Raw genomic sequence first — 27,109 nt, forward strand, 5'->3', positions numbered from 1 at the left:
TGAAAAGCCCAATAAATAAATCAAAGTATTTTTTAGTAATGTTTAGTTGCAAACAAACCAGTTGGATTGACACATTGCTGAATACGACTCAACTGCATGTGTAGAGAAGGAAAAGTGAGACGAAACTAATGAGAATTCACTGACCGGTTAACCAAGCCTTCCCTTTACCTCTGCTACATCGACAAACACAACAAATTCCTCATTGTCCCATTAAGCTGCCGCTGAATATTGAAGTCATTATTATTGACGTAGTCATTAAAAAAATGTCAGACGTCGGTTTGCCTTCAAGAGGACATATCAGAACACACGTCAGTATTAATACTGTAAATTTGATAACACTAGTAAAATAGTTTACTTAACAATGATGTAATAACCTCGATGCCCACTGACAAAACTCGGACTACGCTACATGAACAAGGTTGACTCACTTAAATTAACGCAACATAAACGGAACATGAGTACACCCGGACAAAATCATAGCAAACTAAATTATGACACAACACTAACAAAGCGAATTTAGACACTCACCAGAATGGAAATGTATGGAGCAAACTTGTAGGTATCTGGCGATTTTGGAGAACGTAATATCAGGACGTCTCAACCGCTGACACCCGGGACATTCGTCTTCTTTTCGTTAGCTCCGATAGCTTAGCCTCCTCGCGTTGTTTCCAAGCAGGAAAATAATGAAACGAAAGTCCGTTTTCCATCTTCTTACCTTTTCGGTCGTGTTATCGGACATTACACCCAATAACGCAGCAAGTTCGTGCCATAGCTAAAATATCTGTGACAGTCGTTTTTGTCGGTGGCAACAAAGATGGCGCTGATATCCCTCCGACTATAGCAGTGACGTCACGTTCCGAAGCTCTTTAGAGAAAAGTCGGCGATTCACACTGGTACTTCCTTGTAGGACTCCTTGCCTCCTCCTTCTTGTAGTGAGTTAGCAATATGGCAATATGGCGGCGTTTGATTTTCTTCTCTCTTTGCTTCCATAGACATAATATAAGAATAGACGCCTCATGAACCGCACTCGGCTATTGTCGCTGACGAGATTTAGGTCCACCACTCCACTCAGCATTATGTGTTTAGCAGGCACAATGATGTATCAATAGTCCATCGATCCGAACAACAATATTCCTCAGTGCTGAGGCATCTTCTGCTGTTTTTGTTGCGCAAAGTAAGAGGGACGACCCTTCCAAGATGGCCGCCGTATTTCCTGCACCGGAGTAGCCAATGCGGGGTCTACTCTTATATTATGTCTATGGTTTCCAGTACTGTCTCCCTCCCCCACCCCGCCGATACCTGCTTTTTCAGTCCCTGCTGTGGAGTAGGACACCCATAGACATAATATAAGAATAGACGCCTCATGGACCACTCTCGACATGATACTTAAAAAATACAATTGTTTATAAATGTAGCTTTGACAGATGTTTGAATATGGTCTCCAGTAACAAAAAAGCGTGTTATGATCGATTAAATGCACTGATATGTCATTGTGCCTACTGGACATAACACTGAGTGGAGCGGTCGACCCTTTCAAGATGGCCGCCCTAAATATCGTCAGCGACAATAGGCGAGAGCGGTCCATGAGGCGTCTTTTCTTATACACTCCTGATCAAAATCATAAGACCAGTTAAAAAACTGCAAGAATGTGCATTTTGCACTATTGGATCTTAAGAAGGTTCTAAGTAGAGCTTCACAATGTTCAAAGAAGAAATCAGCGTAAGAGACAAAAACTTTTGAGCGGGGAATTAATTGAAAACTGCATTTACACTCAAACATGATTGATTTTTTTCAGCTGATCAAAAGTTTAAAACCATAGCTCAAAAAAACCAGAGAAACCCCCCAAAACAGAAATCAAAGTGTCAAAAAAAGGTCTCAGTAATGAGTAGCTCCACCATTCTTGTTGATGACTTCAAACAATCGTTTAGGCATGCTTGGATTGGAAGAACTCCTTTGTCAGGCGGGCATTGTGAACTGCAGCATTGTCCTGTTGAAAAACCCAATCATTACCACACAGATGAGGGCCCTCAGTCATGAGGGATGCCTGCTGCAACATCTCCACAYAGCCAGCTGCTGTTTGACGCCCCTGCACAACCTGAAGCTCCATTATTCCATTGAAGAAAAACGCACCCCAAATCATGAAGGCGCCCCCACCACTGTGCCGTGTAGAAGACATCTCAGGTGGGATCTCCTTGTCATGCCAGTAACGTTGGAAGCCATCAGGACCATCAAGGTTAAATTTTTTCTCATCAGAGAAGACAACTTTCTTCCACCTTTCAATGTCCCATGTTTGGTGCACCCTTGCAAAGTCCAAACAGGCAATTTTGTGGAGTTGAAGAAGACGTGGCCTTTGAAGACGTTTTTTGTTTCTGAAGCCCTTCTCTCGCAGATGCCGTCTGATGGTTATTGGGCTGCAGTCAGCACCAGTAATGGCCTTAATTTGGGTGGAGGATCGTCCCGTGTCTTGACAGACAGCCAATCGGATCTTGCGGCTCAGAGCTGGTGAAAATTTTTTGGGTCTACCACTCGACTTTTTTGTTCCATAACCATCAGGATCATTTAAAAAATGCAAAATGACTGTCTTACTGCGTCCAACCTCAGCAGCGATGGCACGTTGTGAGAGGCCTTGCTTATGCAGCTCAACAATCCTACCACGTTCAAAGTCAGTGAGCTTTTTTGCTTTTGCCATCAGGAGGTCTTGACAGACTTGACAGAAAATGACATGGAATCCAGATTTTTGCACAGCTTTTGGCTTTTTAAGACTATGGACTTTAACTTTTGATCAGCTGAAAAAATCATGTTTGAGTGTAAAGGCAGTTTTCAGAAAATTCCCTGCACTAAAGTTCTTGTTTCTTGCACTGATTTTTTCCTTTAACATTGTGAAGCTCTACTTAGAACCTTTTCAAGATCCAATAGTGCAAAATGCAAATTCTTGCAATTTTTTGACTGGTCTTAAGATTTTGATCAGGAGTGTATCATGTCTATGCTGGAAACGCTAGCAGAACAGTAAGAGTAGAGTGGAGCTCTAGGTGGAGCTGTATTACATTCCATGACTGTAGGAGGAGCTGTTGCAGCTTTACACCATACTTTGCCATGCCTTGGCTTAGTAAACGAGGAAAAATAAAGAAAAAACCGAACAAAGAAGTAACATTTTGCTACCACTAATATTGTGACAACTATGGTAATATAAATGGTCACAGAATATGGCAGCTCTTGCAATATATTGTGACCACACTGTAACTTATTGTATAATATTAAATAACTGTTTCGGAAACGCTGAAACCGTTCTCATTTTATTATAAGTTTCAGTGTGGTCACAACATGTGATAAGAGCCATCATATTCTGTGACCATAGTGGTAAGATGTTACTTTTTATCCTTTTTTCCTTTACTACTTATCCTTTTTCTTTATCCATCCTTTAGTGTTAGGCTGGAGTGTGGCATAGTATGGTATAATACTGCAACAAAGCCTCCTATGGTCACAATATATGCTGGTCACAGAATATGGTACAACACCTGTTCTAGTCCATAGAAAAGTTGCATAAGTAATAGAATATTTTGCTTTATAAGTAATTAGTGTTTGAGAAATACTTGAGCCTAAGCTTGAATCCTGCTTTTAGAAATGTAAGATGTATATAACACAACACTTATAAAATATTTTGTTTAATTAGATAGCAGATACTGGTAGATATTTTCCTTTTAAGGACATATATTAATGTTTCCCCAACTGTAATAGGATCGTTTAAAAATAACTGGAAAACTAAATTTAAGATTATTACTATATTTTCTCATCTTATGCATTAAAGTTTCTTCTTATAGAAGTGTGTCTCAATTTACACTGAATGAATGACAAATAATGGTAATTCAAAATGAAGAAAATAGGCTTTACATTAAATACTTTTGTGGAGGTCTTAACAGTTTTATAGCAAAATCCAGAGTATCATAACATTGTAAATGTTAGCATAGGTGGAGGATTCAAAGTTTACAGAGAACTTATTAACTTACACACATTTACATGGTTATTGTCAAAGGAAGCAATTTATATTATTCACAATTATTCTTAAAATACAGAATCATCCCGTTAAGTTGAAAAAAAGTGAAATATTAGTGCAGAATTCCATAGTTGGTCCATTCACATCCATAAATGCAATAAAAAGAAACAGGCTGGTAAAACATCTAGCACTCGTTGCTCATAAACGGACACACCACGCACACTTGCGCAATGTCGTCATACTCGTATGTCCTCTTTAGAAACGTGTCAGTGAGTCTCAGCCCAGAAATACTCTGAAACAAAATGAAAGAAAGCATGAGATGACTTAAAAAAACCCAAAAAACAATCAGGATTAAAATATTGCTTCAGGTAGTTTGCATCGTACCTGCAGTCCCTGCTCGGAGGAGAAGACGGTGAGTGGCAGCGAGAGGGAGGCACCGGGGGTGAGCTTCCCCAGCTGTCGTCCTGATATTCCACACCAGTGGATTGACCTCATGTTGCACATCTCCATCACCAAATCCATGGTCCTTTCACTACAACAAGGGAGGATGTCAGCTAAGACTTTTGGGTCGTAACAGGTTGAGAAAAAGTATTTGTCCACTCAGGAATTTCTTTGTTGAAAATGGTCTCAAGTGTGACAGAAAAGCAAAAAAAAAATAAAAATCAAAGTTACATTTACTTAATTACATTTAGCAATTTTTTTAAGGAAATAAATACTTTTAGGAGTATTTTTACTGCTCTGTACTTTTTACTTTTACTTGAATAATTTTATTAAGTATCACTACTCTTAAAATTTCTGGATCTTCTACCCACTGTGAGTAACTTCAATGAACAAGCTTGTTGTATCATAAAAAACACCATAGACACACACCTGCAGTTTTTGTTAATGTTTCACAAGTTCTACCAGTATGCTGAAATAAGATTTGGAAAATTGTTTCTTTTGCCTGATTTTATTTTGTAATCTTGTTATTTCTTTGAATTATTTTCATTTTGGCCTTTAAGATACAACAATTTCTTCATAACTTTATATTTTGGTCCATCTGATGGAGTGACTTTTGAACATCAAATCATCCTTTTAAACTGGAATTTTGTATTTTCTGCACGTTAACCTGGTTTGGTTTTAAAATATATATTAAAAAAATTTACTTGGGGGACAAAAACTCTTTCACTACATTAGATAAGTTATTATGAGGGTTATAGAAGATCTTATCCACCTGCAGTTGGTGATTTTACAGACGATGTCAAAGGGTTCTTCAAGGTTTACAGTGTCAGGGATCACCTCCAAAGACAGTCTGATGTCTCCGTAACCCGGAGCCTGGAGGACACACAAACAGGAGTAAGACAGAATGCAATAACAGAGCACAATGATTCGTATACGGGCGAGATGGGAACCATAAAGGGGAATAGTCTGGTACCATTCTCTGGAGCTGACTGGTCTGCAGCCTCCCTCTCTCCCCCAGGTTAGTCTTCCATACAATGTCCAGCTTCCCTATCACGGTCACGCCCTTGATGACGCCGGCCTTCTCCGCGTACTCCGGCTTTGGTTTCAGGCAGTACAGGTACTGCCGCGTGTCCATCGGCTGCAGGTAGGACATTTTGCCAAACGTGGACTCTCTGCCAGACGATAAACCATTAGCGAGCATTTAAGATGCTGCCGTTGTTTTTTTTTTTTGTACTCGGGAGAAAAAGAGTGGGTGTGTTTACCCTTCGTCCCCGGACGCAACAGAGTTGAGCTCTGTAACGTTGTACATCATGGAAGGTTCTAGAGATACTTTCTCCATGAACATTGGAGAGGTGGTGATGTTCTGGATCTGGGCTTCCAAAAACACCTCATCGGTCTATAACGGAGAAGGTTTGGAAGTTTACACTGAAATTTCTCTGTAGCCATAAAGTGACATTGTTGTAGGTGAACTGAGCAACACATTAGCTACATAATTTTAGCTTTAGTATTAACTTACCATCTCAAAGGATAAGTTCCCATTTTTAAATACTACAAAAAAAAATTACGTGAATTTCAGAAGCTACAAGAAATATTTTGAGGTCAACGCCCATCTTTGCTTTTTTGTAAAGCTTTGATCTGCTAACATTAGCTTACTTTGATTCCTCTTCAGGAATTATAAGACTTAAGCACATCAATATTTACTTTAGAAACAAAGGACTTGTCAGGGCATGTCACAGAAACCAGTAGCTATGGAAAAACAATTTTAATAACAACTAGAAATAAAGAAAAACATATTACAGAGCAGTGACTTTAAAGTCTTTAGCTTCCAGTAACAGCAGTTAGCGCAGCTAGCATTACTAAGACCGCAATTTCCACGTCTCATCACCATGGGTTGCTAATTCTTCCCTCAACTCTTAGATTTCTTAATGACTACCAACATTTCCAACATTTGAAAGTTCAGACGAAGAATAACAATAATAAAAAAAAAAATCTAATTTGCTGTGCTACGTTCATCCTTCCCGTTACCTGCTGAAAGTCATGCAATATAAAAGCTCAACTTTGTAATATACTACGTTTTCCTGTGTAGTATGAGCTTTATTTAATTTGTGCATAAATTTCATGATTTTTGTTCCTGACAACTTTGGGTAGAAAATGATCAAGAAAAGTTTTCTTTGATATGTGATTTTTAACACACTGCAAAAAAAATGTGAATCTATCCTTTGAGCTGTTCTTAAGGTGATGTGAGGGTCACTCAGGAAATATTTATATGACCCAGTGATCAAACAGAAACATGTAACATATTCTATCATATTTGCTCAGTGTACCTTTTTTTTTAAATAACATGTTAGTAACAAGTGCTGAGCTGCATGAAGAGGAGGGGCTGCACAGTGATGGTGATCACTCGATAAGCAGGTCATGGCTCCCAAAGCATCAAATATTTGGCAATTTTATGTTTGCCAGCGCAACATTCCTCTTTTTCTAAACTTATTTAATGCGGTTTATGTTGTGCAAATAAACAACATAAACTGCACTAATAAGGTTTCATACAAAAAGATTAAAACTCACTGTTGGCCCCACAGAGTGTTTCAGGAAACTGATAACTAGCACTACTGTAAATCTGGACTGAGTTAATTGCAATATATTTAGATTGAGGTTTTTTTCTTCTATTCTGATATATTTTCTGTTTCTATAGATATTCAAGAATATAATGTTTTATATTACTTTGGTATCCAACCCAGACACCGTTTTAAAAAAAGCACACACAGGCACAGTGTAAAACTCTGGTCAGCAGAAAAAGCTTTGAAATTGTCCTTTTTGGCTGTTTAAAGAATGTTTATCAATAGATTTTCTTTCTTAGACAGAAATAAACCAGTGACTATCTAAAGAAAATTGATGGAAATTGAATGAAGATAACAGTAAAAATACTATTTTTTCTTTCAGGTAACAGAATCAGAAATTGACCTCAGAAAGCAAAAGATTCCCTGATATGCTATTTCTTTCTTTTCTTTCTCTTTAAATACTTAACTAGATCTGACAAATATTAAAAGCAAACAAAAAAAAATTCAAGCTTTTTCAGACCGCATTGGTGAAAACAAAAATTAATCTGCTATCTTTTGCTTATCTGGTAATCTGAATTTAAGTTATTATTCCTAAAAGATGAACAATTTATACCCAAGACAAATGGCTGATTTCTGAACTCTGTTTTTATTGTGCTTTTATTTCTCTAGAGGAACTATAATTAGCAGGGTTCATATGTTTTTCAGCTCAAGCAGACACTGATTACTTGTTTCAGGAGTAGCATTTGCTGTAAGACTGGGTTTTACAATTGTAAAAGGAGCATAGAATGTCCTGAAGTAAAAAAAAACAAAAAACAAAAAAACAAACATAAAAATTAAAAAATAACTTTCATTGAACTACATTTTTAAAAAAATGAGAGGAATCTTTTCTCTACTTTGAAAAGATTGTGGTTTGTTTTTTTACGGCGGTAAAGTTGATGCTTTGGGAACAGCAGAACTGTGTCCAGTTGTCACTTTGTGTGTGCAGCCTCTACCGTACACAGTGAAATTCAATTAGGAAAAAAGCGGAGATTAGTTCATGCCTGCAACTCAAAATAGAGGATTCGACTGTGAACCGTTTCGAATGAATTCATTATTAAAAATGATTAAATCATAGTCTGCTGCATGCAGAGCCATTCTGAAGAAACCTCATGGTTTACCAGAAAGAATAAATTTTTTTTTACATTATTCATATTTGCTTTGTGGACATACTGAAATCATTCCCATGAAGAACAATCAAAAACCTATATTTTTATCAGTGATTTGATATGTAATCAACCCATAACAACCCAACACCACAAACTTCAGCTTTAACTCCAATATCTGTGCAGAGTAAGTGCAAGAAAGCATGAGCGTCCACAGAAAGGGTAACAGAAAAACAATGGGATTTGACTTTTTTAAAAATTATTAACAATGTAGAAGGTTGGCATCAACACTGATTTCAAACATTAGCCTCTATTCTTTCATTTTGCACCTTTCTGTGGGCTCGGAAAGACAACGGCCCTGCAGCACTGGTAAGGATTAAGAGAAGCTAATGTTCAGCCATGAGAACAGAAGAAGGAATTACCACAGAACTGAGGTCACTCTAATGGAGAAAGTAAAAATACAAGACATAATGAATGAGGTTACATGCAAAAAGTTGGTGACAATGAATATATGCAGTTGAATGTATAAAAAAAAAGCTACTAAAATGAGGAAAATGAAATAAAAAGGCCTCTACTTAAAAAAAATCCAGATTTGACATCTCCAGGGGTTTTTAAGTAGAGCTAATCCAAAGCTAACTGCTTCTAGTAGAAGCTGGAAATACGTTCCGAACTAATGCATGAAATATGACAGAAAGCTTGGTAAGTAACAGAGGTGGTGAGTGCCACTTACCTCTGCGTTGTAGAACTTTGTCTTCACGTCCAGCGGCTTCAAAACCTGATTGAAAATAGATTGGAAACTAAACACTGACGCTTTGTCACACTGCACTTCCATTTGGGGTTTTGTTTTGAGAAAAACAAAACAAAACCCCCCCAGAAAAAAAAGAATGTTCAGCGAGAAAAACAATCAAACTGAGTCCGACTCATTGTTGAGACTTAAGGAAATTACACAACAAAGAAGAGAGCAAGACTGCAGCTCATACCCAAAGTGAGGGCAGATGACTGCTAGCGCGGGAGGGGGGCAGTAGGGGTGGGTACGGGTAATTGCATTTGCGCTGTTGTAGGTCTGTGGCATTTCTCGAGTCTCCTCCAAGGCCGCACATGACCTTACTGCTGCCAGCTAACGAGAACGTTCAAATATATCTCACCTGGAATTTGAAGAACTTCCGAAAATAGAGTTTCTCCCCAAACTGAGAGGTGTAGCTGACAGCGCACACCAAGCTGTGAGTAGGAAGAGAAGCAAGTTACAAAGTTAGCAACGGTTTACCCCAGAAAGCACCAGAGAGGCACCAATCAGATACTAATACCTCCATCAGTCCCAATATTGAATAAAAATTCTAGATCGTGTATCGGTGACAGGTCTAGGTGTGTTATGATAGCAATTTTTGCTAGACGATAATTTATCTCAGTAATTATTGCGATGAACAATAATATTGCTGTTTTAAGACCATTTTCAAATTCACCCTCTCAAAGACCAACAAGCTTTAAATTTGCATAGAACAATTTAAACTGGAACTGGAAGATATCTTAAATATCCAAGATAAAGCACAACAAGCAAAAACAGTAAATAAAATGGAAATAAAAACCACACACAAAATTAAAATGGATTGTGACACCTCTGCAAACAACATTGGTCTTCAATTAATTAATTGATTCATTTTGACAGGCTTAGACAAATCTATTCAGTCTAATTCTATGCTTCGTGCTTTGAGCGTCGCTGTGCTTTATCATTATATTGTATTTAGAACTCCTAATTGCGCCATTTGAAACAAGGTTTGTTGCAGTTTATTTTTCAAGTAAATTCAGCACTGCTACTAAACAGAAAAGTGAAAAAAGTGGATCGGCGCATCCCTAGAAAGTACATTTTAGAAGTCACAAACACTTTTAAAGGTGTCAAATCCTCCGATTTGGTTTAGACAAATGTAACACGTGCACTTTAGTGAAACAGACTCACATGTGTGTTCCAATTTCTTTAACTTCATGATGAATGACGTCGTCAATGCAGCACTCAGGTTTGAGCTCAGCTACTGCCGAGTTCGACGCGGACAGGTTGAGCCTCTGTGAGCTTGTCTGCAGGTCGGCCTGTTTGAATAACGCAACTCGTCACAAAAACGCAAAAAGCAACGATTGAAGGCTTTAGGGATCGTGTGGAAGAGTCACAGTACCTTGACGAGAATGTCTTTTACCACCTGGTTGCTGTCGTTATGCACGCTGATGTAACTAGAGAAGGTCTCGCCAAGGAAGATATTCCTGAGGCATGCAAAGTCGGGAATGGGTTCAACGAATTGGCGTTCAAATCGAAAGCCCCGCCAGAAAACTTCTTCTTACCCAAAGTTCTGTGGTAAAGTAAGCATTTCTCCCAGCATTAATGTCTCTGCTCCTTTGATGGTGGAAGGGTCTTCTCTCATGAGTTGAGCGAACAAATTCCCTGTGAGGACACAAAAGGGCATGACTCCAACGTCCAGCGAGAGCCACGCAAAAACAGCTGAACTAAAGCAAAAAAGTAAGTATATAAGGGTGGAATAATCATGGTATACTGGTGCAGACGTTGGAGGAGGTTTTCTTTATTATCATTTGCCTACTGGGTACTTCAACTATTAATTACCTGACCAGTTGGTGGCACTCGGAGCATTTAAATTTAATTTGTTGATGCTTAAATCCAGCTAAGCTAACGTATCGCGTCTTAATATGTCAGAACATTGATTTCCACACTCTAAATCCCAGTAGACATACAATATGCTAACCAGTATGGGTCAAATGCAACAAACAAACTTCAAGGGCATAACACAACATCATGTCCTACAAATCACCTTCATTTCTTAACTTTTAGACCTTTGGCATGTGCAATATTTTAATATGCTGTAATACATGACAAGACAGTAGCTTCAGTTTTATCAACGAAAATCTTTGTTGGTGTAGATGGATATAGTGACTCTAACCTCAGTGTGACATATTGTGGAAATTATGCAGAATATATTAAAAACTGTAGATCCAACTGTGCATCATCCAACTTTGTGTGGGAGATTAATGAAGGCTATATAAAAAAAAAAATTTTAAATTCTATTTTTATTTATTAATCAAGCAGTAAGGAAAAATGGAGCGAGATAGAATTTTTTTTAAAGCCACATGATAAATTGAGCTTGTTCATCAAAGTATATCCACTTGTTTTCATTATTAATAATTATTAACATTATTAAGCAAATGTTGCATCTTAAACACTTGAAATCGCCAACAAAACTAAATATAAAAAGAAATCAGTAAGGAAACTGACTCGTTCTTCAGAATGTTCTGTAGAGCAACAGAAAAATTGTCTTTTTCAATTCAAGTTCTATTACTGTAATTAAGTTACCATCTATTGTTATATTATCCACTAGATCACCCCCAAATTGGTCTAAATATACAGGTATTACAAGTAAAAACATATAAACAAATGAAAAGCTTGGTAGTGTTGGTGTCAAATGCCACCTGCCCCTCTTTAGCCAGTTGAACATACACTTTCACTTCACTGCTACTTATGAAAATAGAGAAGCTACCCAGAAATGTCAATAAGATTTATGGTTCCTGCGGCGTTCAGTTACCAGCGTGCCACGGAAAGCTGCACTTCACTCAAAGAAACAAAAAAAATAAATACTCTGAGGAGGATAAAACTCAAACATTTTGACCCTGCGCCATGAAACTAAGGATGTGATTGATTTATTAAAGATTCGGTTACATCTAAATAACTTCTTTGAAGGTTTTCCTCATATTTGAACTTTGGACTCACGTACTGCTTCTCCAAAACAAAAACAGGTTCACGTAGAAGTGATCCTCTCAAATGACTAAAAAGTCACAATACTATATCCATGTAACTCTGGTATAAGAAATGTTAATTTCAGGATGAGACATGCAATGTGCAAGCTTTTATTGAAACAAATGGGGTGACTTTTAAATTTAAATGTAATTTTCTATGTGACTTTTTTTTTTTAATCCCTTAAATGCCTTACAAATGACAAAAAGGTGAATCTATGAGTAGATTCACAGAATTTGCATGTGCAGCAAAGATAGCTTTGATGTAAAATTGTGATTTGTTGTATTAAAACAATGAAATCTGTAATTTATCTTGAATCTGGAGTTATTCCATATGCCTTCATGTCTCTTTTTTACAGTGTAAGATGTCTAAATTGTGCCTTGTGAAGCCAGTCGGGACTTGTAATTAATCAGGTTTGTCTATTATGTATTACTTCAACACTAAACTAGCACAAAAAAGTTATATCATCAACAAAAAAGATTACTATTTTATCCATTTTCCAATAATTAACTTTATTGAAATGACTTGGATTGACCTGAACTGAACCTGGAGCAAACTGGACCCGTGTATCTAGTACCGTGAGAAGCCATTTGTTGTGAAATTGTGCCAAATAGATACATTAAAATATACTGTTGAATAATACAGATTCCAACATTTACCAAAATGGCTGTTAATTATTTAATTAAATTTTTTTTCTTTTTGCCAGCCCTGTATGATTTTCACTTTGCATGAAGGTGAACAACTCTGCAAAATTCTGGATGTGTTTAGCGAAAAGATAATCTTAAACAACAACAACAACAACAACAAAAAAACAGGAAAACTAAATTCTACTCTGGTTCGTTATTGTGGACTCACCCGGCAGGTCTCGATCTTCACATGTCACTGGTAAGTTTGTGAAGAGCGTCGGTTTTGTTAGCCGCATCACTGCAAAGTAAAGCGGTTTGGGTTATTGACAGGACACATTCTGGTTGGCAGATATTGGGACATTTTCATTGAAGAAGAAGGTGAAGCTGCCCACATATACACCCACACAGATATATGCATAAAATGCATTTAAAAATTTTTTTAAAAAAGGATTTATTTTTCCACATATATTGAAACAACCTAATGGAGACACTTTAGAAAAATACAATTATTTGATAAAGTTTTAGAAAATAAAACTTAATCAAAACACAGTCAACATATATATTACTGATCCTTCATAAATTTTATTTTTACATTAGACAGACAGCTTCTCGCATTGTGACGTGTTCTAATATGCATATGACCACTGCAACAACATAAAACAACTACACAGAGGCTTGTAAGACTGCAGAAACCTCGATACAAAGGCAGCTAATTACTTGTAATTAGTCCATATTATCTACACATTATGGGGCGGAAATACAGTGGATTCTATGTCAAATTAGCCTGAAGAAAAATGAGTAAATTAATAGAAGGAACGTGAACTCTGCCTACTTGAGAAGGACATATCTTTGTTCTTATAGGTTGCACAAATGCTTAACCAAAAAGTCATAAAAACCCTCAAACCTGATAGGAGAGTGAAGAAAATGTTGGTCTTGCAGAAATAGAAAACTTTCACCTACCTAAATGTATATAGATTATTCGGTAATAATCTATTTTCGTTTGTTAATAATTGGATATGTTTGTAGGAAAAGAGAAACTCTGTTAAATCTAGACACACATAAAACAGCAAAATACCTCCGGGCACAATAGCATGTATGTCAACCTGACTATATAACTAAATACTCTACCTTCTGTATTCTTTTAAGTCTTGTGATAATTTACAACAATTAACCCTCAACCATCTGTAAATATCTCAAATAACTTTGCACTACACCGCTATAAGTCTGGTTTTTTACACTGACATACAAAGAGACACAGTTTGTGTCTCACTTTGGCAGTTAGTCAAATGAGGAACCTATAAGTTCTTTTGAGCTAATATTTTAAGCTAATTGATTCACAAGCAAAGCTATGCAGACGCTATTTTTGACAAATTCATGAGTTCGGCATCCCCCCATGACGGGTAGACTTATTAATTCATGCACAGTTACAGAAAACCTCAGTTTATATTAAACAATTTAAAAGATTGCTAACAGCGCTACTAGCACCTGAAAGCAGAAACAACTCCTTGATGAAGATTTAAATAATTAATATTCACAACTGAACCTGTTCTGTAAAGATAGTATGTGTGTTCTAGAATTATAATTACCTTTTAAAGCGAGTAAATGTTCTTGTTTTGCCTGATTGACATCCATTTTTGCAGAAAAAAATAGTTTGCTCTAATTAGCCGCTAGGCTAGCAGGTTGTTTATCTGCTAGCTGCCGAACTTTGACACCACAGGAAGTGAAACTCTCCTTCGTCCTCGTCTCATGATGGAGTATTGCCTCTAGCAGGCCAAAATAGGAACTACAAAAACACAGGAGCCTGCTGTATTTTATTTCACCGCTTTAGTATGCCGCACTTGACTTTCTCAAAACCATGACCATACGGCTGTTGAACCGCCTGTATATTTAGTATATTAACTTTTTTTCACCAGGCGAGGTTGTTTACATTCCTGTGATGTTATACAAATCTGTCTACTTGTATATTTTCCGGTAAAAAAAAAAAAAAAAGTAAAGCATGCTTTTTTTCACTGCAATTGAAATAAAGTACCTCACAGAAAACACGAGTTACAGCAAATTTCTTTTGTCTTAGAGATTAATAAAGTATTTTTAGATTCTGAAAGAATTACTTTGAATTGGTCCATATGTTTCTCGTCAGAACTCGACGGAAAACATATTATTACTGCTACTGCTGCTGCTGCTGCTACTACTACTACTACTACTACTACTACTACTACTAATAATAATAATAATAATAATAATAATAATAATAATAATAATAATAATAATTTAAATATTTTTTGCGTCACATTGAAGCATATCCACGGTTAGAAGTTAATAATTGCTTATGTTTCAAAGAACAATTGCCAGCTTTACTGAGTGCTGCTCTCCATTGACATCTACTGGTATGTAGTTGCAACACAACAGGCCACCTACAACAATTTTCAGTATTCATCAATGTTCAGCATATATTTCGGAAATATTTAACTGGAGGTTAAACCTTCCTTGCCCTCCCTGATGGACAGAGTCACAGACATACATGGAGCATGTAAATGTGGGATGAACCCTATCTTTATTCTCCAGAGAGCAGCCAGTGCAAAATGTGTAACCATCACAAAGGAATCGGACATTGTGTGTGTTTCTGGGTTTCGTTTGTCCCCAAATCCTTCCTGTGTTTGTTTTGTTTTCTTCTCTAGTTTACGTTTTTGTTTCTCGCTCGGTTTAGTTGACTTCCTGGCGCTGTAGAGTCTTTGTTTATTGTTTATACAATCATTATAACTCACAAGTGTCTGTCTGCACAGTTGAAGGTGCATGAAGCCAGGGTAACATTTAAAGGCTGGTAAATGATTAATATTTCTGAAGCCATCATTTGAGTTTTTTTAGACAAAACAAAGTGGAAACGATCTTTCACAACAGCCGTTCAAGATATAACTTCAGTCAGTATTTGGTCGAGCATACTGTCAGTAGAATAAAAACAGACGATACCAAATCTCATTTTACTTTATAATGACTAAGCAAATGACATAAAGGCCACAATGAAGTAATTTTACTGGAAGTGCCACAAGATATGTAAATAGCAGGGTCATTATGATTTGTGTGTGTGTGTGTATGCATGTGGGTGTGTGAAATAATTATATAACCATTTTATGTTTCTAACATGTGTGCGGTTAACAGTGGGTATATCACACATCATAAAGCAGAACTGTGATCGGAGCGCTCAGCGACATGTTGTGTATGATCTGCTTGGAGCAGACGTTTTCATCGTCTTCGTCCTCCACGAAGACGGACAGAAAGCGCTCGGGCTCCCAGGGCACTTCCTGAGTCTGCGAGGCCAGCACGCGCACGCAGCTCACATCCTTCCTGAAGCTAAACGTTTTAGCTCCTGGAAGCGCAGTCGGGCTCCGCTCGTCGTCGCCGTCTCCGCTCTGCGCAGTAATGAAGGCATCGATCTCCTGAGCCTTCTCCATGATGAAAACACGCACGTTCCTTTTGCTGTAGTTGCTCATCTGGCAGGCAGCGCTCGTGTTCCCCATGACGTTCGGTGCGATATAACAGGAAGAACCGAAGTGCAGGACTGGGGGCTGTAATTTTGATATCAGTGAATCATGAAACATTAAAACATTTTTTTCCTTTTGTTTCTGTCGACTTGGTTTAATTCTGTTAAATACTGCGACATACAGTTTTTTTTTATACGAACCACGCGCGTGCGTGGCTCACTGTGCAAGACATGTTCACGCGTGTTTTAATGTTTAATTTAATCACTTTTCTGGTCATCTAAAAACAATTTATAAAAATAAATTGTCTTTATAAAATAGAACATAAACATTTCTATTGTTTGAAAATATGTGTGTGTACATACACACATATATTGAAGATTATTATAATAAATATAATATATATTATAATAATAAAGACAAAGTAAAAATCTTGTACATAATTTTCCTTACACACCACAATTATTTGCAGCTTTGTGTTGGTCTGTCACATTATAAGCAAACAAACTGCATTTAAGTCTTTTTTTTTTTTTACAAGACAAAATAAAAGACATTCAAAGGATAAATATGTATTTTTTTTATTTTTATGCAAAGAACAGTTGTCTAGTTGCGTTTTCCTGACCCTGAGCAGAGCAGTACTTAATGTTAACAGAGCCATTGGTCGTCATCTGTCAGTACTTAAGCTGAACAGAGGCTAATGACAGTTGTATATTTGCACATTCTGTTAAAGATATGAAACAAACCTACTTGTTCACAAAGCGAATATGTGAAGCTAAGAACTCTTACCTGCTGTTCCTGTGAAGGTAGCAAAGACTAATGTGCAGCATTTGTCTTCCTCACCAGAGTCATTGGAGCGATACGGGCACAGACTGATAATATGCAAAAAGCATCACTGGGTCACATAATGCATCTGTTTTAGGAGGCTAAAAGCTAAACGTTTCACATCTAAGACAGGTTTTAAAACGAGGCTTTTTTTATCGAAAGTGAATGAAAGGACGATATGATTTCGTCAAAATGTACAGTAGGGTAGAGTAAGACCATGTTGTGGTCTCAACTTTTTATTTGCATAGACAGCCCCGTTTTAATAGCGGTGAGTATTTTTGGAGAGAAAAAAATAATTTGACATCTTGGAATAAAACACTCTATTGTGCCAAAAATCCATCTCAAGGATTCAAGGATTTTTTTTTTTTGTATTGTCATACCATCTTGAGAGTTTGTGGTGCGAAATTTGTACTCAGATCCCAGATAAAGAAATCCACTACACTAAAAAAATTTAATAGATAAATATCCATCCATCCATTTTCTTGCACCCTTGTCCCTTAGTGGGGTTGGGAGGGTTGCTGGTGCCAATCTCCAGCTAACATTCCGGACAAGAGGCAGGGGTCACCCTGGACAGGTCGCCAGGCTGTCGCAGGGCAACACAGAGACACACAGGACACACAACCATCCACACACACACCCACACCTAGGGGCAATTTGGAGAGGCCAATTAACCTGAGGCCAATTTGGACTGTGGGAGGAAACCGGAGTACCCGGAGAAAACCCACGCATGCACAGGGAGAACATGCAAACTCCATGCAGAAAGACCCCAGGCTGGGAATCGAACCCAGAACCTTCTTGCTGCAAGGCAACAGCTCTACCAACTGCGCCACTGTGCAGCCCAATAGATAAATACTAAAATAAAATAAAAAAATAAACAAATGAACAATAAAGTAATTTAAGTGATATGTGTCTGTGTGTAAATAAGTTATGAGGAGAAGCTGCATTTGGTGCAGCCCGAGTTCAGCAGTCTGACGGCTGAAGGGAAGAAACTGCTCCTAACTGTTCCTCAGCCTGGTGGTTTTTGCTCTGGATGCTCCTCGTCCTCCTGCCTGAGGGGAGCGGCTGGAGCAGCCTGTGTGCAGGATGGTGTGGAGTCCTTCATGATGAGGAGCGCCCTCCTCCTGCATCGTGCTGTGTAGAGGACCGAGGCGGAGGGAAGGCTGCTCACCGCCCTCTGCAGAGCCGTCCTCTCGGCAGCAGTGCAGCTGCCGTGCCACACGGTGATGCAGGTGCAGAGAACCTCTCCACCACACAGCGATAAAAGCTCCTCAGGACTGAGTTCCCAAGTCCAGCTTCCTGAGGAAGTAGAGACTCTGGTGGGCCTTCCTGACCAGACGGGAGGTGTTGGTACTCCAGGTGAGGTCACTATATGCACACCCAGATACCGGTAGCTGGAGACCACCCCCACAGCTGCTCCTCCGATGTACAGGGGCTGAAGACGATCCTTGTCCCTTCTGAAACCCACCACCATCTCCTTGGTCTTCTTCACGCTGATGCAGAGGTTATCTTCTCTGCACCATGCACCAGGAGTTCCACCTACTCTCTGTATTTGGACTCATCACTGTTCGTGATGCGTCCCACTACTGCTGTGTCGTCGGCAAACTTCACAGTGTGACAGCTGGGGGTGTCTTGCCGAGCAGTCATATGTCTGCACAGTGAACAGGAGGGGGCTCAGCACGCAGCCCTGCGGCGAGCCAGTGCTGAGGGTGATGGAGGAGGAGACTGTGTTGTGGATCCTCACAGTCTGAGGTCTGTTGGTCAGGAAGTCCAGAATCCAGTTCCCCAGAGTGGGACTCAGTCCAAGAGAGGAGAGCTTCTGCACCAGGGTCTGTGGGATGATGGTGTTGAAGGCTGAGGAGATATTCAGGAAGAGCAGACGGATGTAGGAGTTCCTGCTCTCCCTCTGTAAGGCCGTGAAGGCCTTATGGCCTTCCCTCTTCACAGCCGGAGGGATGTGAAAAAGTCCCTCCAGCCTTACAGAGGTAAGGCTCCGTAAGGCTCACCTCCGCAGCTTCATCTGCAGTGAGCTAACGGTGTCATGCAGCTCCTTCGATGCTTCGCTGCCTTTAGCACCCGGGCGGGATGTAAACAATGGTGACGAACACCGCAGTAAACTCCCGAGCCAGGTAGTAAGGCCGACATTTCACTGTCATGAGTTCTATCGCCTCTGAGCAGCAGCTTTTAACCAGTCCACAGTTCGTACATCAACCTGCATTCAAGTCCTCCTCCCCGTGTTTTCCCTGACCGTTGGTCGCGGTCCGCTCGGAATCACTGAAGACCGTTGATCCGGAAGGCTGAGTCTGGCATGGTGCTGTTAAACCAGGTTTCCGGTAGGCAAAGAACGGCACAGTTCTTCATCTCTGCGGAAACTCTCAGCCTCAGATGTAACAAATCCACCTTGTTATCCATTGACCGGACATTGGCCAGCTGGGCCCACGCGCCGGCCCGCTTCCCCCTATTCTGTTTCCGGGCACAACGTTTCCTTTTGACCGTTGCTCCTCGCATCCTGCTGCGCCAGTCCGTTGATCTGAACCGCTGTCTCCCAAGTGCGGATTTCAGCCTCGGTGATAAATAAACAGCCGAATTGTCTCCAATCATGACCATCAGTTCGGCCGAGCTGTACTTCAGCCGTAAGGTTGTTGCTGAACTCTTTCCAAAAGCAGCCTGATAGATGTTAAAATAGGGCTCAACCGGGGGAGCGCGAGAAGCCGCTGCACATCTGTGCGCCGCCATAGCAACCATCTCAGTTAGAGGCACAAGACTGAAAATAGTCAGTAGGAGAAAACAACAACCAGAGGCCCTGCCGTTGATTCTAAGCTTTTAATGTCACGGTTTGCTTCTTTTCTTAAGTATGTCCTGTTAAAGCTTCAAATGATGTTGGTTTCTGGAAGGGTTTGGAAACAGAGTGGCAGAAGATCCGACTGACATGTTTCACCTTCACCGTTTCTCTTCGTCGAGCGAACAGCTTTTTAGCCTCACAGCTTGAAGGAATCAGCAGAGACAAAACTGAAGAGTATTTTAACGAGCAGGTTAGAATAGAGAAGTTGACCATGTCTGAACACGTCAGGTCAGTATTCACAGGGAGAGGGAGAGAGATTTCTTATTTTTATTTTTTTGTAATTCTGTAAAATCTAAATAACTTACTGAATTCAATATAACAATATAACAATGGGTAGAGTTGAGTTTTTTTCAACAATAGTCTCTAATTATGCAGAAAACAAACTCCTTAATATTAACATTATTAGTCAAGTTTAATAAATCTACAATCAGCAGCTAACTGTAGCTAAATGTAGTTTTCCCCAGTGATTCTGCAGAGGTACAATTACTCCAGTCAGACATCACAAACGCTTCACTATAAGATGTGGTAAAACAGATGACATGTTTATAGATGTGTTTTTAATAATGCATCACGAGTTTCATCACCACATTTTATGGTGTCTTGGAAAATGATTTGTACTCCTCAAACGTTTTCCACATAACAGCCACAAATCTCAGAGCAGATTTAAGAGACTTCATCATGTGAGATTAATTTAGATCTGGACGTTTCTCGTAGGTGAAACCTCAACCGGGGTTTGAAGCATTTACGGTGTCTAGACATAGATAGGTAGAAGTATTTCAGAGGATAAATAATAATAATAATAATAATAATAATAATAATAATAATAATAATAATAATAATAATAATAATAATAATAATAATAATAATAATAATAATAAATGTTATTTATTCCCTAGGGCGGCTTTAGAACCAGGGAAGGCGCAAACACCAAAATGAAAAATATAACATATTTTTTACTTTAAGAGTTCATCATATATTTTATTTCAAAAGGTGTTTTTACACCTTAAAAAAAAAAAAAAAAGATTAGAAACAGTTTTTGGTGAATAAACATATGATGCCTGCAGTGACTAAATTGTATGGTATTAAATGTCAGCTTTATATCTTCATACGTCAGGCCGAGTTCAGTGAAGCCCAGAGATTCGAGGAGCTCCGTCTCCTGCCAGGAGCTCACCGAGGAATTCGACCACACCCTGCCAGAGAAGAGGGTGATGTTTGACAACGACTGGAACTATATAGAAAAGTTTATTGAGGACGAGCTCAGCTCCTCTTCTTGTTCGCTACTGACGCTTCCTCTTTCTCCACAAGTCACAGAATCTCATAATTCTGAGTTCTGGATGAGTTCCGGGAATACGGAGGATCCAGAGAACTCTGTCTATGACAGCATCACCCTAACCCCAGCAACGAAGAAGGAAGTGCTCAAAACCTGGGAGTTTGTAGATGGCCTTCTTAGGGAGAGTTTAAGGAGTGACAGAGATTCAGAGAACTCTGTCTCTAGTGAGAAGTTCAACGCAGAAATTAACTCGACTTTGCAAGAGGAGTTTGAAAACAAAAACTGGACTAACGGGGACAATATGGAAGACCTTCTTAGGAAGAATCAGCTCCTCCCTCCTCCATTACTGACACCTTATACTTCTCCTGTCTGGCTTGCTCCACCACAGTCCCACACTAACACTGTACTGACTCAGGGTGGAGTTCAAGAGCACATGTTCATGCTTCCACTTCCAACATTTACCCATCATGCTCCTCTTCATGCTCATCCACCTTTCATCCGTGCTCCACTAGAGGTCACCAGTAACACCAACGCTCCATTCAGTCTGGGAGCACAACATGATCACGTGTTCAGGCCTCCACCTCCAAGATTTACCCATCATGCTCCTCCTTTTCCTCTTGTACTGCCTGCCGTACAACAGATGATTATCCGACCTCCTGCCCTGCCAGCAGGAGGCGCTGACAGTCAGGAACTGGTGAGTCAGTGACAGAGACTAAGCCTTCCCTCAATAAATATGCTAATCAATTAAGTATTATTTTATAGTGCAGCAGATAATTGTATAATTCTGTAAAATCCTTAACACCCGGATACAAGAACCTATTACAGCACTAGTTATTGCAAGTGGTGGGCACAACTAATCAGAAAGTTTAGGTTCATTAACCACAAACTCGCTAAACAACAATCTTAGCTACAGCAAGTAGCTAAGATAAAAAAACATTTAAAAAAAAAACTCACGGAAACCAACCGCTTAGCTGCTAACATAAAAAGTTAGCTGAAAAAAAATGCTAAAACCGCATTATAATATTAGCTGAAGTTAGCCAACCATTAAGACAACTGTCTTAAGACAACTGTCCTAACCATTTAGATCACTGTCTTAAAGATTAGTCTGAATTGTTAACTAACCATTAATTAATAATTAATTAATAATTGTCTTAATTGTTAGCTAACAATTAAGACAACTTTTTTAATCGTTAGTCTGAATGATTAGCTAATCATTCAGACAGCTAAAAATTGAGCCAACTGTCTTAATTATTAGATGTCGTTAGCTAACCATGTCTGAATGGTTAGCTAACCATTCAGACATGGTTAGCTAACCATTCAGACAGCTAACAATTAAGACAGTTGTCTTAATGGTTAGTCTGAATGGTTAGCGTTAGCTAACTGTTGGTTTGAGACTCGCAAACAGCAAAGTCCTTCATTTCTGATTTTGCTGCATGTTATTGGGTTTGTGGGGTCCAGTAACCTGGTGGGTCGATTTCAATCCCAGCAGCTGGTTGTAACACACTTATTTTGTGTTTTTACCTTCAGAATCTGCACAGTTTATCCATAAGTTGTCTACCTCCAGATGAAGGCATCTGTTGTCTACCAATAGGATTTCTGTAAGTAACACACATAACACCCACAAAACTCTTAATCTGTGGAGCTTTTGTTTGTATGTTCACACAGTCATGTTGCTGTGATTCTGTGCAGGAATGAAGAAACGCTGTACAACGCTGTTCATGCTCCTCTGAATGTCAACACCTCAAAGTAACTTTTTAAAAAATGGATTCCTTCTAGTTGTTTTCTTATCTTTTGTGTCTCAGCTGATAAGGTTTCTGTGTTCTTCCTTGTTTTTTTTCCTCTGCAGTATGTTCACACACAGCAGTCTGTTGTTTGCCGACAACAGACACAACAGACGAGTTAGAGACCGGCGGGATGAAGGCCGACCGTACGTTAAAAAGCCACCAAATGCCTTCATGCTTTTCCTGAAGGAGATTAGACCAAAGGTCATGTCTGAACTCAACACCAACAAAAGTGCTATGGTGAATACAGTTGTGGGAGAAATGGTGAGTCAGAACTTTCAGGAAATCTGCATCCAGTTAGATAATTTAAGATCATATTGATGTGGTTTTGTCCAGTCTACACTGAAAAAAAATAGAACTGAATTCTGACTTTAAAAAATAAAAACAAAGTTACTTTTAAGTTACAAATATAACTTAATTTATTTACATTTATTTAATATGACAATTTAATAAATGCAATTGCATAAACTTAATTTGATTATTTGTAACAAATTAACTGTGATTTCTTCTTTATTGGATCACCCGTTTTCTTTTTCCACTGCAAATTTGTTACAACTTAAAAAAACAAAAACAGGAAAGTAAAACTGCCACAAGTATTAATAATACTACTACTAATAATAATAACGTCTATTGATGAAAGTGAGGAAGTTCAACTTCATCCCTCATGAGCAGAGCAGAGTCTGAAACTAAATCAGTTTCAGACTGATTTGGTTTCCCATAAAAAAATGGGAAAAACTCAAGAAGCAAATAGTTTAATATTCCTGGTTGTGTTTGTTGCGTCAGCTGGACTGGTCAGTGTCAGTACTGACATGGTTCCGTCGTGTTTCCACAGTGGAAATCTTTGCCAGCCGAGGTGAAGGCCAGATATTTCGAGAAGGCCAGACTGGAACAAAAGCTCCACGAGCAGCAACACCCTGGTTGGTCCACGGGTGAGAACTATGTACGTGCGTTCTGTTCAAACATGGTCGCAACAACAGCTTCACGCTGATAAAACACTGAGACCAGAATTAGATCCTTCCAACTGAAGTCTGATGTATTTTACTTTTAGGGCAAGAAGAGGAGGAGGGTGAAAAATAAGACCTCAGAGCAGCAGCAGCAGGAACAACAGCAGTACAGTCTGTAAGACTGATTTCTGTTCATCCCTGCATGTGTTCATACAATGAAGATATGAAATATATTCAAAGTGAGTCACTTTGGATAACATGACTGTCAGTTCTGTGGAGTTTAAATAAATGCATTTAATTAAACACAGGGCCTCTTGAACATTTTCCAGCTTTCTCACACACTTAGATCTGACGGCCCTCTTAAGCATGAGCTGTTCACTCCACAAATCAAGCCTTTACAGAAGAGTGACAAGAAGAAAGCCGCTGTTGAAAGAAATTCATAAAGCATGCTGGTTACATTTTGCCACAAGCCATGTACGGGAAATGACAGACGTGCGCTGGTCGAATGTGACCAACATGTTCAATCCTACATGCATTGGTGAAGACAAACGTGTAGGTTTCCTCTAGCAAGATGGACACGATATCAAAACTATGAGAGAAACATGACCCAGTCAAAGTCCAGACCTGGATAAAATTTTGAATCTGTGGCAAGACTGACTGTTTACTAAAAAAAAAACAAAAAATCTGGAAAAAAATTCAGTCTGTATCTACAGTGTCACTTGAAAAATATAAATATAAATGAACACTATTTTTTGCAGGTTTTTCTTTGGTAAAAAGAAAGACATATAAAGCAATTACTTAGTTTATTTTTTCTTTACAGTTTGGCATTGTTTTGTGTTGCTCTATCGTATTAAATCCCAAACGCAGTGAACTGAGATTTTAACGTGACTAAACGTGGAAACGTTCAGGGCATGTGTACCACTATTATTAGATATTCAAAAGTCTCTTCATATGCAGAGAATGTACTTTACAAAGTACAAACACAAGATTTTCTCATTGAAAAAGCTCAAGTCTCCAGATTTCAAAAGTCTTTCAGTTTCAAACTATTTTTAACATCTAATTAGAAGTGTTGTTGTGTATAAAATGTGACATTTCGTACATGAACACCTAAATAATTGTATTTGCCAGTTTTAGAAACAGATGCTGTTTGGAAGAACAGCATCTTCTTGTACTCAAGAAGTACAACCTTCCATAAGAGCTGTCGTAATAAATCATACATAGAAGAATTTACTCCAACATAGGCAAATTAATCTGACAGTGAAACTATTCCTTTTTAATCAATGTTCAAGAATTACTGACTTTAAACAAATCTTGCTGAAAAGTTGCGTCTAAGTTATTTGCCTTATTTCAATCGTACTAAGATATTTGGACTAGAAACTAGACTTGAGAAATTTGGTGAAATTTTGTGGGGGGTTAGGGGGGTTTCAGTGTTCCATCAGGTTAGTGGCCCTCACCATACAAATGTGCTAATATTGAAAAAGACAATATTCCGCAATCCCAGTGTTTCCAACACTAGGATTAGAAACGCAAAATCTAATCCATTAAATTAGAAACGCGAAAGAGGTCTCACATGAAGCGAGTTTGCTTATATATAAATATAAATATATATTTAAATCATAGTCCTCCTATCACTCGTCGTTTCCGCTATGGTTTCCGCCATGAGTAACGTCCGGTTAATGATCACGTGAGGCTCGTGACGCAAAAAAAAAAAAAAAAAAGGTTTATATCGCGGTTTTGCTACATGTGCCAATTTCAATAGAACGGCATACTCGGGCAAAAATATTTAAGTTTTTTTTTTTTTTTTTTTAATTGCCGTGTTCTCATTAAGCAAAATCCAATTTCGCAATTCCAATACGCAGCTAGCTAACGCAGCTCTTGTGGTTCAATGGGTGAGAAACCTTTTGAGTGATGATACTATGCGTTTTCCTCATAATGAAACTTTTCTGCCCTGATATGGACAAACTGCACCACAATACGTTTTTATCTCTAAGGTTTAACACTTTTGAGTGCAGCAGGGTTTGCATACAGGCAAAGCAGAACGTCGCGGAACAGATAGAACCCGTGCGGAACGCCTGTACTCCCTTCCCGGGACAATGAGGCCGTGGCTGCTGCTGGTCTCTCTGCTCCTCTCTGACTTGAGTCTCCTTGGAGACGGGGACTGGATTACGGATTACTTTTACTGGCCTTTGTGCAGAAAACTGCTCCTCGGCAGACCCAGGGCACCTTCTGAAAAACTTCACACTGCGCACAGCTGTCCGTGCCTCCACAAGTACTGTGTGTATATGGCTGAGCAGCAGATGCAAAGGAGCCTATCTTTTTACTGGACACACAGACTCCATTATTCTAACCGGGAACCGGCAGGAATAATTCAGGGGATTCGTTTTCCAGCACTGGTATGCTTTTTTCTCCCTTTTTTTCCCTCCATACTATATTAATGATAATCTAATGCAATCTCCCATCTGATTATTAAACTGTTGGATTTTGATGGCTTTTGTCTGCTGGTCCAGATGGGATGGCCACACTACTGCAAAGCAGCCAAGCATTCAACAAATTACACCATCTATAATTGGGAAGCAGATAAGAACTCATTTTGAGGCATTTTTCTATAATTCCAAGCTGATATCTGCAGAAACCTATGAAACTGAGTGGAATTTCGAAGGATATTTACCAAGTGTCAAGAAATATATATATAATTTTTGCTCTATTTCTAATACATATTTTCAGTAGTGAACAGTAAAACTCTGGTACATTTGTTTAGTGGAGAAAAAAAAACCCTGAATGAAAAATGCATCATTTCATGAGATTCAATGTTTTTTTTATAATGTAACTGTTTGTGTTACATCTTAACAAAGTGTTATGTTTATGTCATGCTATTGTTGGAATTCATCTGACTGGTAAATTAGATGTAATTTAACTCTGGTGTAAATGTAGAGCTGGTATGGTAGTGGCAGCATCATGCTGCGGTGATGTTTTCCTTCGGTCGGGAAAGGGAGGCTGGTCTCTAGGTGGACGTAGCTAATAGTTTCTAAAAACAAAAAACCTACAGCTGTAAATTCAGCAAAAAAAAAAGCTTCTACAAATTATTGACTGAGGTTGATTAGGTGCAAATGCATGCCGCACTTTTCAGATTGTTATTTGGAAAAAATAAAGATAATTAAAAAAAACGTGTAAGTTTTCGTTTTGAAGTCACAGTTATGGACTGCTTTATGTTGGTCAATCTCATAAAATCCCCCAGAAAAGCATTAGTTTTTAGTTACAATCTATGACAAAAAGTAAAAAAAAAGTGTATGAAGAGGGACAGTATTTTGAGAGAGAGAGAAAGAGAGAGAGAGAGATAGAGAGAGAGAGAGAGAGAGAGAGAGAGAGAGAGAGAGAGAGAGAGAGAGAGAGAGAGAGAGAGAGAGAGAGAGAGAGAGAGAGAGAGAGACCTAAAAACTA

At 38.7% G+C, this 27,109-nt stretch overlaps 3 protein-coding genes across 4 annotated transcripts in view; 2 read left to right on the top strand and 1 right to left on the bottom strand.

The window, feature by feature from the left end:
* Window positions 1–3,894: 3,894 nt before the first annotated feature.
* trappc13 (trafficking protein particle complex subunit 13) lies at window positions 3,895–14,457 on the bottom strand. 2 transcript variants are annotated; one of them, XM_008423493.2, is made up of 13 exons: window positions 14,129–14,457; window positions 12,772–12,840; window positions 10,458–10,557; window positions 10,295–10,379; window positions 10,084–10,211; window positions 9,278–9,350; window positions 8,863–8,907; window positions 8,555–8,572; window positions 5,695–5,828; window positions 5,406–5,604; window positions 5,205–5,305; window positions 4,376–4,523; window positions 3,895–4,283 (listed from the first exon to the last, which is right to left on the bottom strand). In XM_008423493.2, the coding sequence occupies exons 1-13, from the start codon at window positions 14,172–14,174 to the stop codon at window positions 4,176–4,178; spliced, it is 1,254 nt and encodes a 417-aa protein (XP_008421715.1). In that variant the 5' UTR covers window positions 14,175–14,457; the 3' UTR covers window positions 3,895–4,175. The 2 variants fall into 2 exon arrangements, with proteins under 2 accessions (XP_008421715.1, XP_008421716.1); XM_008423494.2 differs by lacking the exon at window positions 8,555–8,572 and having other exon boundaries at window positions 14,129–14,456.
* Window positions 14,458–19,790: 5,333 nt separating this feature from the next.
* LOC103473336 (transcription factor 7-like 1) lies at window positions 19,791–23,974 on the top strand. The gene is made up of 7 exons (XM_008423496.2): window positions 19,791–19,904; window positions 20,791–21,640; window positions 22,474–22,544; window positions 22,636–22,692; window positions 22,793–22,991; window positions 23,560–23,656; window positions 23,776–23,974. The coding sequence occupies exons 1-7, from the start codon at window positions 19,888–19,890 to the stop codon at window positions 23,802–23,804; spliced, it is 1,320 nt and encodes a 439-aa protein (XP_008421718.1). The 5' UTR covers window positions 19,791–19,887; the 3' UTR covers window positions 23,805–23,974.
* Window positions 23,975–25,377: 1,403 nt separating this feature from the next.
* LOC103473337 (uncharacterized) overlaps window positions 25,378–27,109 on the top strand; it is a 17,960-nt gene continuing 16,228 nt past the window's right edge. The window contains exon 1 of the mRNA XM_008423497.1: window positions 25,378–26,064. Coding sequence (XP_008421719.1) covers window positions 25,765–26,064 — 300 coding nt within the window. The 5' untranslated portion in view covers window positions 25,378–25,764. The remainder of the gene's footprint in view (window positions 26,065–27,109) is intronic.

The sequence above is a fragment of the Poecilia reticulata genome, linkage group LG12 (genome assembly GCF_000633615.1).
Source record: "Poecilia reticulata strain Guanapo linkage group LG12, Guppy_female_1.0+MT, whole genome shotgun sequence".
In the NCBI taxonomy this organism is placed as follows: Eukaryota; Metazoa; Chordata; class Actinopteri; order Cyprinodontiformes; family Poeciliidae; genus Poecilia; species Poecilia reticulata.